General features: G+C 57.5%; 1 protein-coding gene across 2 annotated transcripts in view; it reads left to right on the forward strand.

Moving 5' to 3' along the window:
* The window catches only part of SPSB4 (splA/ryanodine receptor domain and SOCS box containing 4), a 68,176-nt gene that overhangs the window by 14,566 nt on the left and 36,413 nt on the right, over positions 1-17,197 (forward strand). Inside the window, exon 2 of one of the 2 annotated variants that reach the window (XM_079100388.1) lies at positions 214-1,060. In XM_079100388.1, the coding sequence (XP_078956514.1) occupies positions 367-1,060 (694 nt within the window). In that variant the 5' untranslated portion in view covers positions 214-366. The remainder of the gene's footprint in view (positions 1-213; positions 1,061-17,197) is intronic. The other variant, XM_079100387.1, reaches the window with a different exon arrangement.

Here is a 17,197-nt window from a genome sequence, read left to right on the forward strand (position 1 = left end):
GAGATCTTAAGGATTAAATGAGCTAATAAATCTAAATCATTTAGAACAGTGTCTGGCATACGGCAGGTGCTAAATAAATGCCAGATATGAATATATTAATTATCATTATTATTATGCATGCAAAGGGCTCAGCCGAGGCATGGGCATAAATGAAGAAATGGTAACTGGCTGTCAATGCTGCTGTTATAACCCATGCGCTTTGCTTCCTTCCAGGAGCTTGGGCCACTGCCGCAGCCCAGTAGAGGCTGTGGAGGCCTGCGGTCCGGAAACCGGATTCCCAGCCCCGTGGTCCATCCCTGGCTACGGGGAGTGGAGACTCCCACGAGGTAGCGGTGGCCTGCAGTGGCCCCCTCCCCGCAGTGAGCCATGGGCCAGAAGCTTTCCGGGAGCCTCAAGTCGGTGGAGGTGCGAGAGCCCGCGCTGCGACCCGCCAAGCGCGAGCTGCGGGGCGCAGAGCCCGGGCGGCCTGCGCGGCTGGACCAGCTGCTGGACATGCCCGCGGCGGGGCTGGCGGTGCAGCTGCGGCACGCGTGGAACCCCGAGGACCGCTCGCTCAATGTCTTCGTCAAGGACGACGATCGGCTCACCTTCCACCGGCACCCGGTGGCGCAGAGCACGGATGGCATCCGCGGCAAGGTGGGCCACGCGCGCGGCCTGCACGCCTGGCAGATCCACTGGCCCGCGCGACAGCGCGGCACCCACGCTGTGGTGGGCGTGGCCACGGCGCGCGCCCCGCTGCACTCGGTGGGCTACACGGCGCTGGTGGGCAGCGACGCTGAGTCGTGGGGCTGGGACCTGGGCCGCAGCCGCCTCTACCACGACGGCAAGAACCGGCCCGGCGTCGCCTACCCGGCCTTCCTAGGGCCGGACGAGGCCTTCGCCCTGCCCGATTCGCTGCTGGTCGTGCTGGACATGGACGAGGGCACGCTCAGCTTCATCGTGGACGGCCAGTACCTGGGCGTGGCCTTCCGAGGCCTCAAGGGCAAGAAGCTGTATCCGGTGGTGAGTGCCGTGTGGGGCCACTGCGAAGTCACCATGCGCTATATCAATGGCCTTGACCGTAAGTGTGCTGGCGAGGTGCACAGGGTTCAGAGACTCTGTCGATAGGGGAGCTGGGGAGGGAGACCGCAGCAGAGCCGGTGAAGCAGCAGTTGGGATGATCCTGCCGTGCAGAGCGGCCGTTAGGCGGTGGGTTTGAATCCTGAACTTTCTGCAGGCTTGGTGGCTTCTGATGTGCCTCATTTTCCCATCTGTGGAAATGGCAGTGAGAGCAGTCTTACTCGGGGTTGTCATGAGGATCAAATTAGATGCTGTGTGTGCTTAGCACAGTGCCTGGCACACAAGAGTTTTGCGTGGTGATGTTCATTACAGATCGTCCCCGCTAGTCCCAGCAGGACCAGCCCCCGGCTGAAATGCCATGCACTCCCGTTACTGATTAGTGCTAAGCAATGCTAACAACAACGGTCATCAGGGGCTGAACACCCCACTTCAGCCCTGCTGGTGAACTGTTAAAGGAGCAACTGCCTCTCATCCCCAGCTGTCTATTGCCCCAGGGGAGTGGAAACCCCAGGCTGTGGAATCTTTGGATTTTTTCCAAGAGAACCCAGAAATCTAGATTGTTTGAACTGTCCTAATCTGTAAAGTTAGCAGCTGCTGCAAACTTTACCTCTTAGCTTGGGGAGCCAGGGTGGCTTCTAGACAGAGGCCCACGAGGGCACATGTCCCCAGCTGAATCCCAGCTGAGCTGGGCCAGGAGGCAGGTATTGTGGGCTGCTCACTCCACACACCAGCCCACCAGCTGGTACGCTCAGCTCTCTGATGCGATTGGTGACGTTCTTGCTCACATTTTATTTCTGTGATTGTTGCACTAAGAGTGTCATGGAATTGCAAAGCGTTGCTGCATTCTGATATACTTGTTAAGTCTTGGAGCGGAGGAGTATGTCCTGAGAAGGGCAGAGTTAGTCCCAATGGAGAGTGTCTGGGATCCTCTTAGACAGGGTGACCAGGCAAACCCCAGTGGGGAGAAAGCCAATGGCACAACAAACCCTGCTCAGTGGAATTGGAAATTTTACTTGCTGGAATCATTCACTGGACCAGAAGGGGTGGCCCGGGGGTACCAGTGTTCTGGAGTCTGATGTTCTTTATCCCCAGCACTTAGTGGTTTTGTCTTTGGTGACTCAACCTAACTCCATAAGCGTCACTGTACTCATCTGTAAAAATGGGACAGTGTTGGCCACTTCCTTAGCTATGATGACATCTTGTGTGTTGGCACCAATAATATGGTAGTCAGGATTAAAGGCCTACAGGCAGTGGGAGCTACCAAAGTCAATGGTGAGACCCCCAAAGTGGGCTTCCTCTTGGCTCTTAAGTCATATCATTCAGACCTGGCTTGGCGCTCAGGTACAAAGCTTCGATGTGAGAAGGATTACCGCCAGTGACTCCCTCCTAGATTAGGATCAGGAGCAGTCTCCTCCTAGGTGCATGTTCAGGGAGGCCAGGTGGGGAGGGACAGTTGTGTTCAGGGCATTTTGAGCTCATGGATCCTTCCAGTGGTTGGCAAAGCTTGACTGAAACTAGGAGTTTTCCATTCTCCTCTGCCTGGCCTTGATTTTTCAGTTTGGCAGAATCCAGAGTACCCATCCAGGAGGCCAGGAGGCCGGGGTGTCATGTGTAGCAAACGTGGCATCTCCCATTTGGTGAGGAGGGTTGGCACATCTGGTATAGCCCTAGCCTGTTCTGCCGGCGGAGTAATGTTTTCTACCTAGGGCAGGGGCGTGACTGCAGAAAGGGCCAGCATGGGACCAGCCCTGGCTGCAGGGAGGGCCACAGGACAGGCAGCAGCAGAGTCCCAGGAGTGGGGTGGAGACTGGGAAGGGGCTGTGCGGTGCCCGTAGTGGGTGACCTGGGCCAAAGTCCACCATGGACCCTGGGGACTGGGAATAGTTTGGCTCTGGGGAGTCTCTGGGCAGGGTAGGAGACCCAAAGAGGGGATCTGTGGATAGGAAGAATTCTGGTTGTGGGTACAGCAACTGGTCCCCAGATAGACCTGACTAGGATGTGGCGGGTCAGAGTCAGAGACATGCTCAGGGAGAAAAGGCAGGGATGCTCCCTGGGGTTGCTTTCCCAAAAGATTATAGAGAGGGGGCTTCTGGGGGCTGGGAGTGGGGAGCCCTGGCAGACCTGGGCTAGATTGCAGCAGCACTCAGCAGGAGGCCCTCAGCAATGCTGACCTCCGCTCTCAAACTTCAAGATTCTCCTTTGCAAAATGGGGATAAGAAAATTCACTGGCAGGGAGACTGATGCAGGAGGACCACAAGTTTGATGCTAGGTTAATTTAGGAAGACCCTATCTTAAAATATAACGAGCTGGGGACTTGCCTAGCATGTGTAAGGTCCTGAGTTCTATCCCCAGTACCAAAAAAAAAAAAAAAAAAAAAAAAAAACTCACCAGCACAGAGCAGACCCCCAGCAATGGGGCCCCTTGCTTCAGTTAACTAGGTGAGTTGGGTAGGTTCTGGGGTCCATCTATGGAATAAAACAGAAGTGGTCTTTGTAGAGGCTTTTCCTCTGATGAGACGGAAGTAAGTTAATGGAAATCGCTTTTTCAATTTCTAAATTTTTGTGACTATAAAAGCAAGGCTTAGAAAGGTCTTAACCGCACTGAACTCTGTTTGCTGGGCCAAGAGCTCCTGGTGATGGAATCCTATTGCAAACAAGATGCGATTTCATATTGCAAATACATATGCCTGTTGTCAAACCTTTTGCAAGTGAAATTGTTCCTTGCTGCAGCGTGGAGTGAAACGGCCCCACATCTGGGAGCTTATTGCAGACAACTGCAGGATGCCCAGGGCTCTGCCATCCCAGGGGCTGGGAGGCAGTTAGGCCAGGCAAATGGGAAGCTGTCCCAGATTGTCAGGGACCCAAATAAGAATAACAATAATAACCCTAGCTAACACTTAAGCAGTGCTTAGCCTGTGCAGATTTTAACTCATTTGATCATTGTAACAACTTGTGTGTGTATGCAGGTGTGCGCAAACAGCGCATTCTTTTGTTTTGTTTTTCCAGTGCTGTGGATTGAACCCTAACCCTCAGGTGGGCTGGGCAAGCACTCTACCACTGAGCCACGTCCCTGTAACAACTCTCTGAGCAAATACCTGTCCTATCATCTTCTCTTTACCATGAAGAAATTAAGGCACAGAGATCTTGAACTGCTCATGGTTACACAGCTAGTAATCAAGGGAGCTTGGACGGGAGCCAGAACCAGGCAGAGAGAGGATGCTCAGCAGGGTCTACCCACCTGGCTGGGTGGCCACGCAGCTAAGGGCTGACCCCAGCCTTCTGAAGGGAGTTTGGAAGAGGTTCCTCCTCTTCCCCCTTCATCTCCAGCCCTCAAAGCCCTGGCTTAGTACTGCGCTCCACAGGGTGCCCTGAAAGCTAAGTCGTATAAAGACAGGCCCAGCGGAGGCTGTGAATCAGGAATGCTTGAATGGGGGGAATGTCACTGGAAATGTCCCAACCACTGTGAGGTTCAGCACCCGGGATAGGCCAGGTCTTTGAATCTGTTCTGGGCTGGTTTCCGGAATTGCTCCTGGGCCTTTGGAATTGCTCTTGGGCTCCTCTTTCTCCATGTGGGTGGCTGACAGAGTGATTCTTCACAGGTCAGGTTCTTGGTGGTGGGTGATGAGTGACCAGGAAGAGGGGAGCAGCCCCAGGCAGAGCGTCGCCCCGGGCCCCGGGTGGTTTTGATATAGAGGTGTTAATAGTTACACTTTTTGTTTGGTGCCACCCATGTTTGTGTTCTAGGCTGACTATTTACTCATTAAAAAAAGTAGTCATAATAAGTGAGGTAGTGTTGTTATTATCCCGATTTCACAGGTGAGGAAACTAAGTCTTGGTTTTCCAAGGCCACAGAGCTACCAGTGACAGAGCTGTGTCCACTCCTCTGCTGGCCTCCTGCTGCTTGGGCCAGCCCTGCCTCCAATAAATATGTCCCCGTTCAGGACTGCCCTGGGAGGACCATGGAAAGTTGGCGTCTTGGGGCTGGCTGATCACAGTGCTTGTCCATCTGCACTAGGCAGAGGAAGCAGTATTTCCAGACGTCGTTCCTAGATGGTTTAATCGATCTGCCAACAAGTATTTATTGGCGCAACAGCGCAGCAGAGGAGGCTGGCGGCCAGCCAAGGCTTCTAGTGTCGATGAAGGCCAGAGAGAGTTTTCTACCAGGATGAATGCAAGGACACCATCCCCTTGTCTGGGCTGTCCTCCTGGTCCGCGCTGGACGCCATTCTCTTCCCTGGGGCGGTGGTCTCCCAGCCTCCCCGTCATCTGGCCTTGGCTCCCCACCACGGTCCACACCGGCCCTCCCCTCTGTCCTCCCGTATCAATTGGCCCTGACCTCACTCCCTGGTCTCAGTCCAGGGCTGTCTCAGCACCGTCAGCTCTGTGCTGGGCACCCCATTGTCCCCATTCAGTATCTTCCCACGATGGGTACATCCTCAGTCCTCAAGTCGGGAGAAGACCAGCAGGACTGGACGGGAGGCATGCCCTGCGTGGGCACCGGGAAGGGCGGGGCACCGGGAAGGGCGGGGCTTCGTGTGTGCACAGGGACTCTTGAAAGGTGAGCCCTGTATCTGGCAGCGAGTGGACACACTGCAGAATGTGGTAGATGAAGACCCCCACCCCGTACTCCACGTCTCCCCTCTGCTCCCTGCGGCAGCCACTGTGTCCTCCAGAAGTATCGGTGACTGGGAATTTTAGGCCACGCTGTACACATCGCTCCGCGTCTCAGCCCCCTTGGGCACTTCATTGCTTCGACATCAGTGAATGCAGAGCCGCCTCATTTTACTAGCGGCTGCGTGGGTTTTCATGGGATGATTGTGTCATTTAATTATTCAGATCCCTATTTGGGACAGTTAGGCAGTTTCCTTTAAGAATAAACTTTTGCTCTTAATTGGAATCCCATTTCTTCCCCCATCTGTCTATTTACATTCCCAAGCCTCAGTTTCCCCATCTGTGCGGTGGGAATAATTACTCGGGTCTTCCCGCTCTGTACTAGAAAGGAAGTGTGGCCCAGCACGTGGTCCCCGTAGGTGCCGAGTGGAGGGGCTGCCCATGCTGCGCCTGTCCTGTAGCTCCCATCACACGCTGAGCTCTCTTGTAGTTGAAAATACAGTGAAATCACATGACTTTGATGCCCAGAGGGCCGTGGACACACAGCAGTGCTACAGTGACTGGGGCTGCAGAGCCATCAGTCCCCATGTAGGAGGTCTGCATGATATGGAACTGGAGCCTTACCTGCATACAGTAGGGCCACAACGTATGTGACCTGAGGTTCTGCTAGTGCTGCAGCTGGAGGTGCTCCTGAGGTGGGGTGCATCCGGGCCTTCTTGGCCACCCCACTTCCCTGGCACTTGCTGTAACAGAGCCGCGTAGGTGGTTAGTTAATGCACTTTAATGTATTGGCCTCTCGCCACCTGCCACAGCAGGGTCTGAGTCACAGTCGGCTGGAACCGAGGGTGCTGCCGCCTCGCCTGACCCCGGCGTGACCCTTCCCACCTCTCATTGTGCGCATCTGTCCACACACACAGGCCAGTGGGAGTGGTGTGATGGGCCAAGCGTTCCAATTCAGAAGCCGGCCCTCACCCTTTGTTATCCACAAAAGCCACAGGCTTCTCGGCTGAATAGAAAAGTCTTTCTCAGCTGCTGCAGCCCTGCTTTGAGGGGGATTTTCACATTTAACACTCTCATTAGTGGGCTAACACAAGCCCTGCCTGCAGGAAGGGGGCTTTGAAGTGCAGACAACAGCATCTGAAATCGGGCTTGGTCAGAGCGGAGTGTCACCCTGGGCCACAGTGTGGTCTTCTGGCAGAGCCAGGACTCAGGGATCTCCCAGCACCAATTCTAATGTGCTTCTAATTAGTTGTCATCTACTTCACCCCTGAGCCTTAGTTTGCTCATCTGAAAAAAGGACATTTATTTTGCCAAAAGGTGTTAGAATCATGGATATTAGTCAGAAAAGTGACTGGTCTAGAGTGCAGCACATAGTAGGTGCTGATAAAGTGGTAGGTATAATTCTGGCTAATTCTGTTTCTGACTATTTCTATTTCCACTGACTCTGGTTAATTACTGTGCTGTTAAATGTGGAAATAATTGTTGTTATTACCTCAATCCCCAATCAGAGGGATGTCACACAAGGGCGCACGCTGGCTCTGGGAGGCTTTTGACTCATCTCTGGGAGGTGCCTGAGTTCAGAGGCCACTGTGAGCTTGTCGCAGATGAGCCAGCGGTGGCCCATTTCATAGCTTTCTCCACGAGCGATCCCAGAAGTTTCCCTCTAAGTGTCTCACTCAGGTGTTTCTCTGAAAGCCTGTAGCTCCCAGGGGCGACTTGCCTGGTGGACCTGTGTCCAGCAAGGACACCCTCAGCCGTTGTGCCCATGTGGACTCATCAGGGACAAACCCATGGTGGCAGGCCTGAGGCGCACAGCATCTGCCTCTGAGCAGACAGGCGCTGGGCGGAGCAGGGGGGCTGGCAGCTACTGGACCAATGGAGAGAAGGAAGAAGGAGGATGGGAAGAGTCTCCATGCCCAGGAGCTGGTGGAGAGGTGAAGGCAGGGCCGAAGCACCAGGGTTAGAAGACACACTGTCCTTCAGACAACCCAAGACCCGCGTTGACAAGTGGGAGCCCATGGACTTGTTCAAGGTCCCCTGCCAGTTAGTAGCAGAACCAGAACGAAATCCCAGTCTCCAGACCCCCCTCGAAAATGCTTCTTCCTAAAACCAAGAGGGAGAGAGAGGCAGCAGTGCGGTTTATGCATCTGTATCAGAAAACCCGCATCCATTACAGAGGACATGGTGCTTCAGGGGACAGTGATGGGCGGGACCCGAGGGGCCAGGAGGGAAGCCGCCTTTGGAGCTTGGGCAGAGGCGGGCCACAGGTCCCTCCCCTTCTGTCCACCCCCCACCACATGGCTTCCCACTGCCTCCCCCACGTCAGAACCTGCCCTAATCCCCTCAGACACCAGAACCAGGGGATTAACACGGTCTCAGAGACTTATCTGCCCCCTTCTACCTGGGTGATGTGGACATCAGCCTCCAAGCCTCTTGGTCCCTCCGTGTCCTCACTGGGAAGTGGGTATGGGGACAGTGCTTACCCCATGGAGTGGTCAGCGATGCTTCTCAAACCTTTAAGCCACCCGGATCTTGTTCAAGAGCGACTCTGACTTAGCAGGGCTGGGTTGAGCGGGATTCTGAATTTCCGACCAGCCCCCGGGGGATGCGGAGAGTACTGCATGTGGAAGGGTACTGGGTGCAGACTGGGAGCCTCCATCGTGACCCCGCCATCCTCTCCTCCCCCACACTGGTGCTCCTGCCGCTGAGCCCGTCTGCTCTGCCCCACACCTGGGTCTGCACTGGTCTCTTTGTTGGCAATGGCCCACTTCTGCCATGCCAACAAAACCTGGGGTGGCAGATCCTGGCTCTGCCTGCTGCCCCTGCGGTCTTGCGCCCTGTCCCAGCATTACCTCCTCCCTTTCCTATCCAGCCCTCACCCTGTGGACCTCACCCCCAACCACCAGGTGACTCAGTTTATGTCACATTTGCCAACGCGGCGAACACAGTAAATCCAGGGGATGATCCAGGAGCTTCCCCTGAGGGTGACTTTGCTTGGGAAGGGATTACTGCAAACGGAAACAGCTCTTCGTTAAACCGTGGTGGATTGAGCCATCAGGGCCCAGCGCCGGCCAGCGCCACTCCTCCGTCATCTTATGAAAACCTCCCTCTCAAGCAAGCCCTCCGCCCTGGGGTCAGTGAATCCGGTGCAGGAGGAGGAGAAGCAGATGCTCACAGCTCATTTCACCCATGAGACTGAGCGAGGCAAAGTGCTGGGAGGGTGGCTGTCCCAGGGCTGGGATCCTGTCCTTGCTCCAGGCCTGCACCTCGAATCCCTCGGCTCTGCCAGGCAGTCATGTGGTCACACGGAGCCTCTCATGGCTGCTGGTGGTCCCAGGCCTGGGCCTTAGGGTGCCTATCAAAAGCTGTTGGTGGTGGTCCCCGCTGCCCCAGCTCTTAAGGGCCCTTGAGCACAGCACATCACCCCCCGATTGGCATGGGTGATGATTCGGAGCGGGAGGTGCTGGGAAAGCAGCGGATGGAGCAAGCTAAACTGTAGGGGCATGGGGGCTAAATGAGGGGGGAGGGAACAGCCGGCTGGAGGGAGCTGCAGATTCGCCCAGGCTTGTCCCTTGGTTGAGGCGAGGGGGCAGTTAGCGTGAGTTACCGGCTGGCCCAGACACTAATAAGGCTGCTGTCGGAGCCCTTCCATAATTCAAGGGAAGGCTGTGCCGTTTAATGGCCTTTCTTCGTCAGATCTTCCAGGACTCGGTGCCTCCTTAATGATTTATTTGCTCGGGATGAAATTAAGCCGAGACAGCCGCGCGCTTGGAAAATACTGCCGCGCTGGCCGCCAGGGTTCTTCTTCCTTCCCAATGGCCGCTTTCTATAAATAGAGCAGCGACCTGCCTGCTGGGAGCCCTGACAGGCGGGGCTGCCCTGCCAGGGCCCGGACACACCTGAGCTCCTCCCTCCTGCCCCCCAAGTCCATGACCCCCCCACAAGAGCGGCAGGGCAGCTGCCGGCACAGACCTTCCTTTGACCCAGTCTCTGAGTCACTGAAGGAGACGCCTTTGAGTGGCCGCCTGCAGCCACAGCTGCGTTCCAGTCCTGCCTTCTTTTCTTCATGATGTTCCCTGGTGGCCTCCCAGGGTTCACGCAGGCTCGCCTCTGCTGTTTGGCAAGGTGGGTGACGGCCCTGTGCCTGATGTGTGAGCTCTGCTAGGAGGGGCTGGTGGGGTCCCGTTCTTCCTAGAGGTGGCACCTCCGGTGTGAGGGCCCAGGGTCACCAGCTTACATGGAGGCCAGGTCAGGGTCCAAGAATTGTGGGTGCTGGCAGAGGCTCCTGCTGCCCTCTGATTGGCTGCCTCTGGGCCGGGCCTCCCTGCTGGTCCCCTCAGCTGAATGACATCTGTGGGCTCCTGGAGTCCATCCCTTGACGTTCTTGCCTGAACCTGGGCATCCCTCAGGGAGCCTGGGAAACGTGGGCTCTGTCTTCTCCCCTGTTGAATCAGAAATCTCGCCGTGGCTCCGGGACATGTGAGTTGCAGACTTCCCAGCTAGTTAGTGCCATCAGCCCAGTGCTGGACAGTCAGCAACTGGGACACCTGCCTGGAGGAGGCTGCTAGGTGAGCCAGGTGCAGGTTGCAGGCAGCGATGCCCTGGACTTCCAGGAACTGGCAGGGAAATGCAACCCGAGGCAGGAAGAAGGGTCTGTCTGCCAGGCTGGGCTGGAGCAGCCTGGAGGACCGAAGGTCCTTGTTGAGGAAACACGAGTTTGGCAGAATTCAGCGGCTTCCCTTTCCCAAGGAAAAATGCGTGTGCCCAGCCTGTCAGTGTGGGGCACCCCAGGTGTCTATTCTACCCGTTTCTTCCCAGGACGTCCTAAGAGGCCGCTGGCGTGACCCACGTCATAGGGCAGAACCTCGGCTGCAGTTCAGAAGGTGCAGGGTTCTCCTGGGTGCCACTTCTCCGCCCGCGATGTGTGGGTGCAGCCTCGAGCCCTCTCAGGTCCCCGCGTCTCTGTACTCACAGTTGAGGTCTGGGCTGTGTGTCCCCAGCACCTGACACCTGGTGGCATCTCAGTAGGCCTGTGCTGAGTAAGTGGCCAGAGAGCTGCGAATCCGCCCAGTTGTCTGTCAGAGCGGCAGCCATGCCCCGGGAAAGAGCTCCTGCTTCCTGCAGCATCTGCTCAGAACAGAAAGACCGCACGCACTCAGGCCTCTCGCTGAAACGTCACGGAAGTCATTCCTGGGAAGTTTCCAATTAGCTAGGAATCGTAAATAGACGTTAGCTAGACCCGCCCGTGGCTGCCTCTTTGACAGGGATGGCCACATGGGATGGTCTCCTCAGCCACACTCAGCCCTGCGCGGGAGGGACAGTGGTACCTGCTCACCTGCCCTTTTGTTTGTGCCGACCCTGAGCCAGAGCCAGCTGCAGGGGTGAGTGAGGCAGGCCCCGGAGGCCCGCCCCCACGGGTGGGAGCCACAGTCAGGGTAAGAGGATTAGCCAGCAGTCACTCCGTGAATATTTTTTGAACATCTCTTTATGTGTGAGGCACTGGGAACATTAGGATGACAATTTGAGGGAGAGACAGATGGGAACAGAGGGAAAAAAATGCCTTCAATCGATCCAGATATAGATAAATGTGATTATGAGAACAGAATCAGGGAAGACGGGGGGGGGGGGGGGGGGCCACTGAGGCCCCAGTTACATGGAGGCCAGGTCAGGCTCCAAGGTTGAGGTTGAGGTGTTCCTGAGTGAGTCATTGGCCACGAGCCTGCGGTCAGCAGAACGGCCAGCAAGGCCAGGTGCGTGGAGAGTGAGCGCCACGGGGCGCGGGGTCTGGGTCCTGGTATCCCCGCAACCTACAGAGTCCAACCCCTCCACTGGTTTGGAAAACGTTACTCACGGCCTGTTTCCTCTGGCACGTGCCTCCTGTGTCTGTGGAGCAGCCTGTTTGGAGTGGGTTGGGGCGGCCTTTGGTCCTTTCTATTTCACAGACAAGTTGGTGAGGCCCAGCATCACCGGGGTCACGCTGAGTGGTGGAGCTGGTCTGAGCAGTGGTCTGCTTTCCCACCTGGCTGATTCTGGGCTATTTTCAAGTGTAGATTTCTTAGGTAAGCTAAGCACCATCGATCGGCAGCCCGGCCAGGAGCAGGGGCCTCCGCAGGTCAGCGGCCTCCGCCAGCCCAGCCCGGCGCTGTTCTTTGGCAGGACAGTTACATTTCAGTCTTTCCTGTCTGGATGGTGGGTGGGTGTTATGGTCTGGATATGAGGCGTCCCCCAAAAGCTCACCTGTGAGACGATGCAAGAAGGTTCAGTGGAGACATGACTGGGTTGTGAGAGCCTTAACCCATCAGCGAATTAACCCCCAACAGGGATTAACTGAGTGGTAACTGAAGTGGTGGGTGCGGCTGGAGGAGGTGGGCATTGGGGCGTGGCTGTGGGGTGCATATTTGTATCTGGCAAATGGAGACCTCTCTGTCTGCCTCCTGACCGCCCTGTGAGCTGCTTCCCTCCGCCACATTCTTCTCCCACGATGTTCAACCTCACCATGAGCCCCAAGGAATGGAGCTGGCCTTCCACGGACTGAGACCTCTGAAATCCTGAGCCCTTAAATAAACTTTTCCTTCCCTCAAATTGTTCGGGTCAGATCCTTTAGTCACAGCAGCAAAAAGCTGACTAGAACAGTGGGGGGCCCAGGGCTCGGAGCCTGCCCCACCCCAACTGCCAAAGCCAGAGCACAGGCCACCCCATCCAGCACGCTTTGTCTTCTCCATGTTCTTGCTGGACCCCAGGAGGGCATTGCTGGGACAGGTTCTGGTGGGGTGAACTCTGCTTGCCCTTTGTGTCCCCTGGGATGGCAGAGTCCCGAGGCCGGCCTTGGGTCCTCGTCACCTCTGGCAGGCTACCCAGAAAGTGAGTGGTGGATTGGGTGCTTTTATTTCCTTTTAGGCTGACATGAGCAAGCCCCTGGGCTGTTCAAGGTGCTTTGCCAAAATGGACTGCTCAGGTGTGTGGACGTTGCAAAAGCATCCTTGGCCTGAGGGAAGAGGGGAGGGGCAGGGATAGGTCATGGTAAGAGCACTGCTTCTGGGAACCCACAAACCTGGCCTAGCTGATTTCAGCTTGGCCACTGGCTGTGCAACTTCAGACAAGTCACCACCTCTCTCTGTGCCTTGGCTCTGCCCTCAAAGGAAGACAGTGATTGGACAAGATGTCCTCAGAATCTTTGTGTCTCTATGATCTCTAATATGGATCTAATTTCATGTTGGGTTTGTTGAGTGACAGACTTTACACTGTGGTGCTATCCGGTGTGGTAGCTACTAGTCACATGTGGTTGTTAATTCAAATTAAATAACATCAAATAAAACGAAAGCTCCTATTCTTCAGTTGCTCTGGCCATGTTCAAATTCTCCTTAGCCACATGTAGCCGGTGGCCGCCATATTGGGCAATGCAGTATGGCCCGTTTCCACCAGGACACATGATCTGGGCAGCACTGCTTTAGACCAGGGGGGTCTCTAATGGAGAGAGTAAGGGGCACTGTGTCCATCTGAGGGTGACTTCTGGGGCCACTGTGGCCAGGAGAGGAAGCTTTCACCCGAGCTCCTCCAGGGCCCCAGGAGCCAGGCGGAAGGTTCAGTCAGGACCTGGGAACCTTAGAAAATGTCAGAGGTCCTGGGCAGGAGCAGGGGACTGACCGGAGGGAAGCCAGGATTCCAAGGTGGGGGCACAGGAGGGCCTGGAGTGCAGCAGGAGGGCAGCCCCTGCTCCCTGGCTAGCTGGGCGCCCTCCCGGAGCCCCTGAGCCTGCTGAGCCTCCGTGTCCTCGTGGGTGAAATGGGAAGAGGGTGACCCGCCCGCGGAAGCCCTTGGTGAATGGCGAGGACTCGTGGTGCTGGAGACTGCTTCACAGGACCCTGGTGCTCACCCGCGGCCTCAGGGCTGAAGACGCCAGGGGAAGGGGCCTGTGTCCTCCACTCCCCAGCACGCAGCGCCCCATCCATGCTGTCTGGCCAGGGTTGAGCAGAACAACACTGGTGGCCGCTGGGGTTGCCCATGCGGGCTCTTTGTCTTTCCCTCCGCCCGGTGGCCTCTGCCTGGCGAGTTGCTGGACACCTTCCCTGTCGGCACATGTGAGCATCTGGCTGGGTCTGCTTGTCATTTTCTAAGCCAGGGCCCACCCTGGGCTCTGACCCCGTCCCTGCCATGGGTAAACAAATCGAGGGCGGAGGTCAAAGGCCAGGCTGGGCGTGGCCCGCCTCTCCCCTGGTGGCTTGGCAGGAAGTAGCCTGGGGTCGGGTTTCTTCACAGGGCCCCTCCTGCCCAGATAAGCCTTCTCACCTGGGTCCTTGTGGTCCTTCTGGGACGCACACTTCTGGCCAGCTTGCTGGTGATGGATCGCGCACCCCCGCCTGGACAGGCTCCTCCCGCTTCTGCTCTGGGTTTTCATGAAGCCCGTGCCGCAGGCAGACGGAGCTCTGAGCGGGCGTCTGCACCCTGAGATGAGTCACGGGACCAGCAGATGCTGCCCCGCTACCCCAGGCCGGCCGCCCTCTCTCTACAATGTTCCATTAGGTCCTTTGCCCCCTTAGCCCCTTGGGGACACATTAATATTCCCATTTCACAGATGAGAAAACCAAGCCTGTGAGCGGCTGAGGGGCTTCAGACCAGAACTGGCGTTTGTATTCCCTGCTTTGGAGCCTCCTCTGCGCATCCCGAAGGGCCCTTCCGTGTCCTGTGCCCTTGAAGCACCAGCAAACCTCCGCGGCGCCCTGCCTTCCTCGCTTGGCCTCAGCAAGTGATCCGCACACCTCTAGATGTGGGGTGGCTTCAGGCTGTGTGTTCTGACCTGTGTGACCAGAGCCAGCCCAGGAGACCTCCGAGCCCTGGCTGCCCTGGTTAGGCAGGGGCACCTGGCTGGCGTTTTACACACTCAGGGAGGGACAGGTCACCAGGTACAGGGGCAGGTGGTGGCCTCCCCAGCTGGTTAGAAGGACTCCTGGGGACTGTGCACCATGGTGTCTCAGAGGGGACAGACCCTAACATTTCCGAGCTGTCCTCTCCCCTCCTCCAGCTCCTGGTGGGGCCTCTTGTGGGACGTGTCCTGTGGAGGACATGGGGGAGGCCTCAGCCCCTCTTTGGCCGATGTTCTCAGGTTTCTGCTGGTGGGGAGGCTGCAGCTGGAGGCCAAGGAGGTTGTCCTCCTCTGGTCAGACCCAGGGAGCTGTCCCCATGTACAGCCTCCTCCCCAGAGCCCATGTCCCGGGCTCCCCATGACCACAGTACAGGCTCCCAGCACCCTGCCAACATCCGCCACCCCCGGGTCCATACTCCTGCCTGCACCCACACCCTCCCTGGAGCTCGGTGCCCCGTCTCCATCCGGCCTCAGTGGTCCCTTGGCCAGGCTCCGAGAGGCCAGCTGATGTGTGGAGCCCCCGGAGAACCTCAGCCCGTCCTGGCAGCAGGGCTTCTGCTGCCGGAGCCCATCTGCAGCGGGTGCAGGGGTCTGGGAGCCCCTTTGCTGGCTCAGCCCTGTGACCTCCCTGTCCCCAGATTCCAGCCGCGCGCTCCGTGGGGAAGGGGCTTCAGAGGGCGGGGTCTGGGTGACTCCCAGATCCACAGCCCGGCTGTGGGCCTCTGCGCTTTGAGGCCGGTACCCAGAGGGGGGCTAATGGTGTCCCAGCGTGCCAGTGTGGAACGCCAGGTGTTTCTGGACAGAACTCGTGTGGGCTTGTTCCCGGTCCAGAAACGCAGCACAGCACAGACCCCCTGTACAGAGGTGGGCGCTCAGTAAGTACTTCCTGGCTTTTTCAGTGCTGGAATTTCCTTTGCCTGCAGCGAGGAGGCCAGGAGCAGAGGCTGGGTGCCTGCTGGGCCCCCGGGGGCCCCTGGCGGCCCTCCTCCTCCCCAAGCCCTGGCCTCCCCGCGCCCTCGGTGCCGCCTGGGCGGCTGCACTGGCCTATAAATCAAGCCAGTCCCTGGAGCCCTTTGACCCACACCAGATGGCTGTCCTGCGCCAGTAAGGGGCAAGCTCGGCCTCCAGCAGTGCTGACCCTCCCCCGCCTGGGCTGGAGCCCCTGTGGCAGCTGCCCTGTCAATCACCACCACTTGGCTTTCCAGGCGCTGCAGCAGCTGGGCTGTGACCTCTCCAGCGTGCTCAGGGGCAGCGCGGAAATACTCCATCAGGTCCTGTGAGGACCTGTGGGGGGTTTGTGGTGCATACCTTCCGTGGGCCAGGGGGTCACCTGGCCAGTAGCCCTAGCTGGCACGCCTGACCCCTGCCTCCCCCTCTTCCTCCAGGAAGCTTTCCCAGGCTGTGCGTCTGCTGGGGCTTCAGAGCTCCGAGCGCCTGGCCCCTCTGGACGCTCCTTCACATACTGTTGATTCTTTCTACAAATATTTTATTATCCTTCCTCTGCCTGGACCCGTGGGGAAGGCTGGACAGTGCCTTGCTGCCAGGCACTCCCACAGATAGCTGTGGGGCAACTGATTGTAGGAGCGGGGCCACAGGCGAGCAGGAAGCCCGGGGCACTGTGGGAACTCAGAAGACGGAGGCGCTGGACCCTCAGGATCTGGGACAGCTCTCCAGACAGGAGCACCTGAGCGAAGTCTAGGCGGGCGGGCTGGTGTGTGCCGACGAGGTTGGGCATTTCAGCTGGAAGGACAGCGTGAGGGAGGGACAGGCCCAGGGCGGAGGCAACTCAGTGGATCCGGGACTGCTGGTGGGAGAGCCTGCTGGCAGTGCCCCTGGGGGGTGGCTGGAGCCTGTCAGTGAGAAGCAGGCTGGCTGTCCTCAGGATTCAGCAAGAAGAGTCGTTATTTCCCTCTCACCTAAGAGAGGTCTGGAAGCTGGCAGTCCAGGGGTGCTGTGGGGCCCCTTCCACTGCTGGTTCTTCTGCCTTCCTGGCTTTTAGTTTCTCTGCCTCATGGTCTAGAATGACTGCTAGAACTCCAACCACTGAATCCACATTCCAGGCGGGATGGAAGAGTAGCTAAAGGACCTCTTTAAGAAGAAGGCTCAGAAATACCGTACAGTTTCTTCCCATGGCTCAAAGGCCACGATGTTACCGCACGGCCACTCTTAGCTGCACAGAAGCTAGAAAATGCAGTTCTGATCAATAGGTGCTTCCTAGCAGACTTCCGCAGAGGATCCGGAGACCTCAGCTCATCCCTGTGGGAGCGCGCCGTGATCCTGTCCCTCCCGCGTGGGCGTGGAGCTGGCCGCACGCATCCCATCCCAGCACTCGGCTGGCTGTGCTGCTGCCAGCCTGTCCTCTCCCCAGGGCTCCCCAAGGTGTTTGGTGCAGTTCCTGCAAACAGCTGGGCCATGGCCAGCCTCGCTCCCTGGCGGGGCTGAGCAGAACTCAGGCAGCGGGCTTCTTGGTGTTCTGGAGTCTGGTTGTTTTCCTGAGGCATCTGTGACCTTCAGCAAGGCCAGAGGCTGCAGAATGGAGGCCCAGGGGGTTGACACAGGAACTAGGAGGACAAGACAGAGTGCAGTGTCCCCAGGGCAGCTGGCCTCATCCCCCCGGGAGATGCTGCAGGACATGATCCTTCCAGAAGTATTTGGGGAAAGTTCTGTC

The sequence above is a fragment of the Sciurus vulgaris genome (genome assembly GCF_902686455.1).
Source record: "Sciurus vulgaris genome assembly, chromosome: 10".
NCBI classification, from domain to species: domain Eukaryota; kingdom Metazoa; phylum Chordata; class Mammalia; order Rodentia; family Sciuridae; genus Sciurus; species Sciurus vulgaris.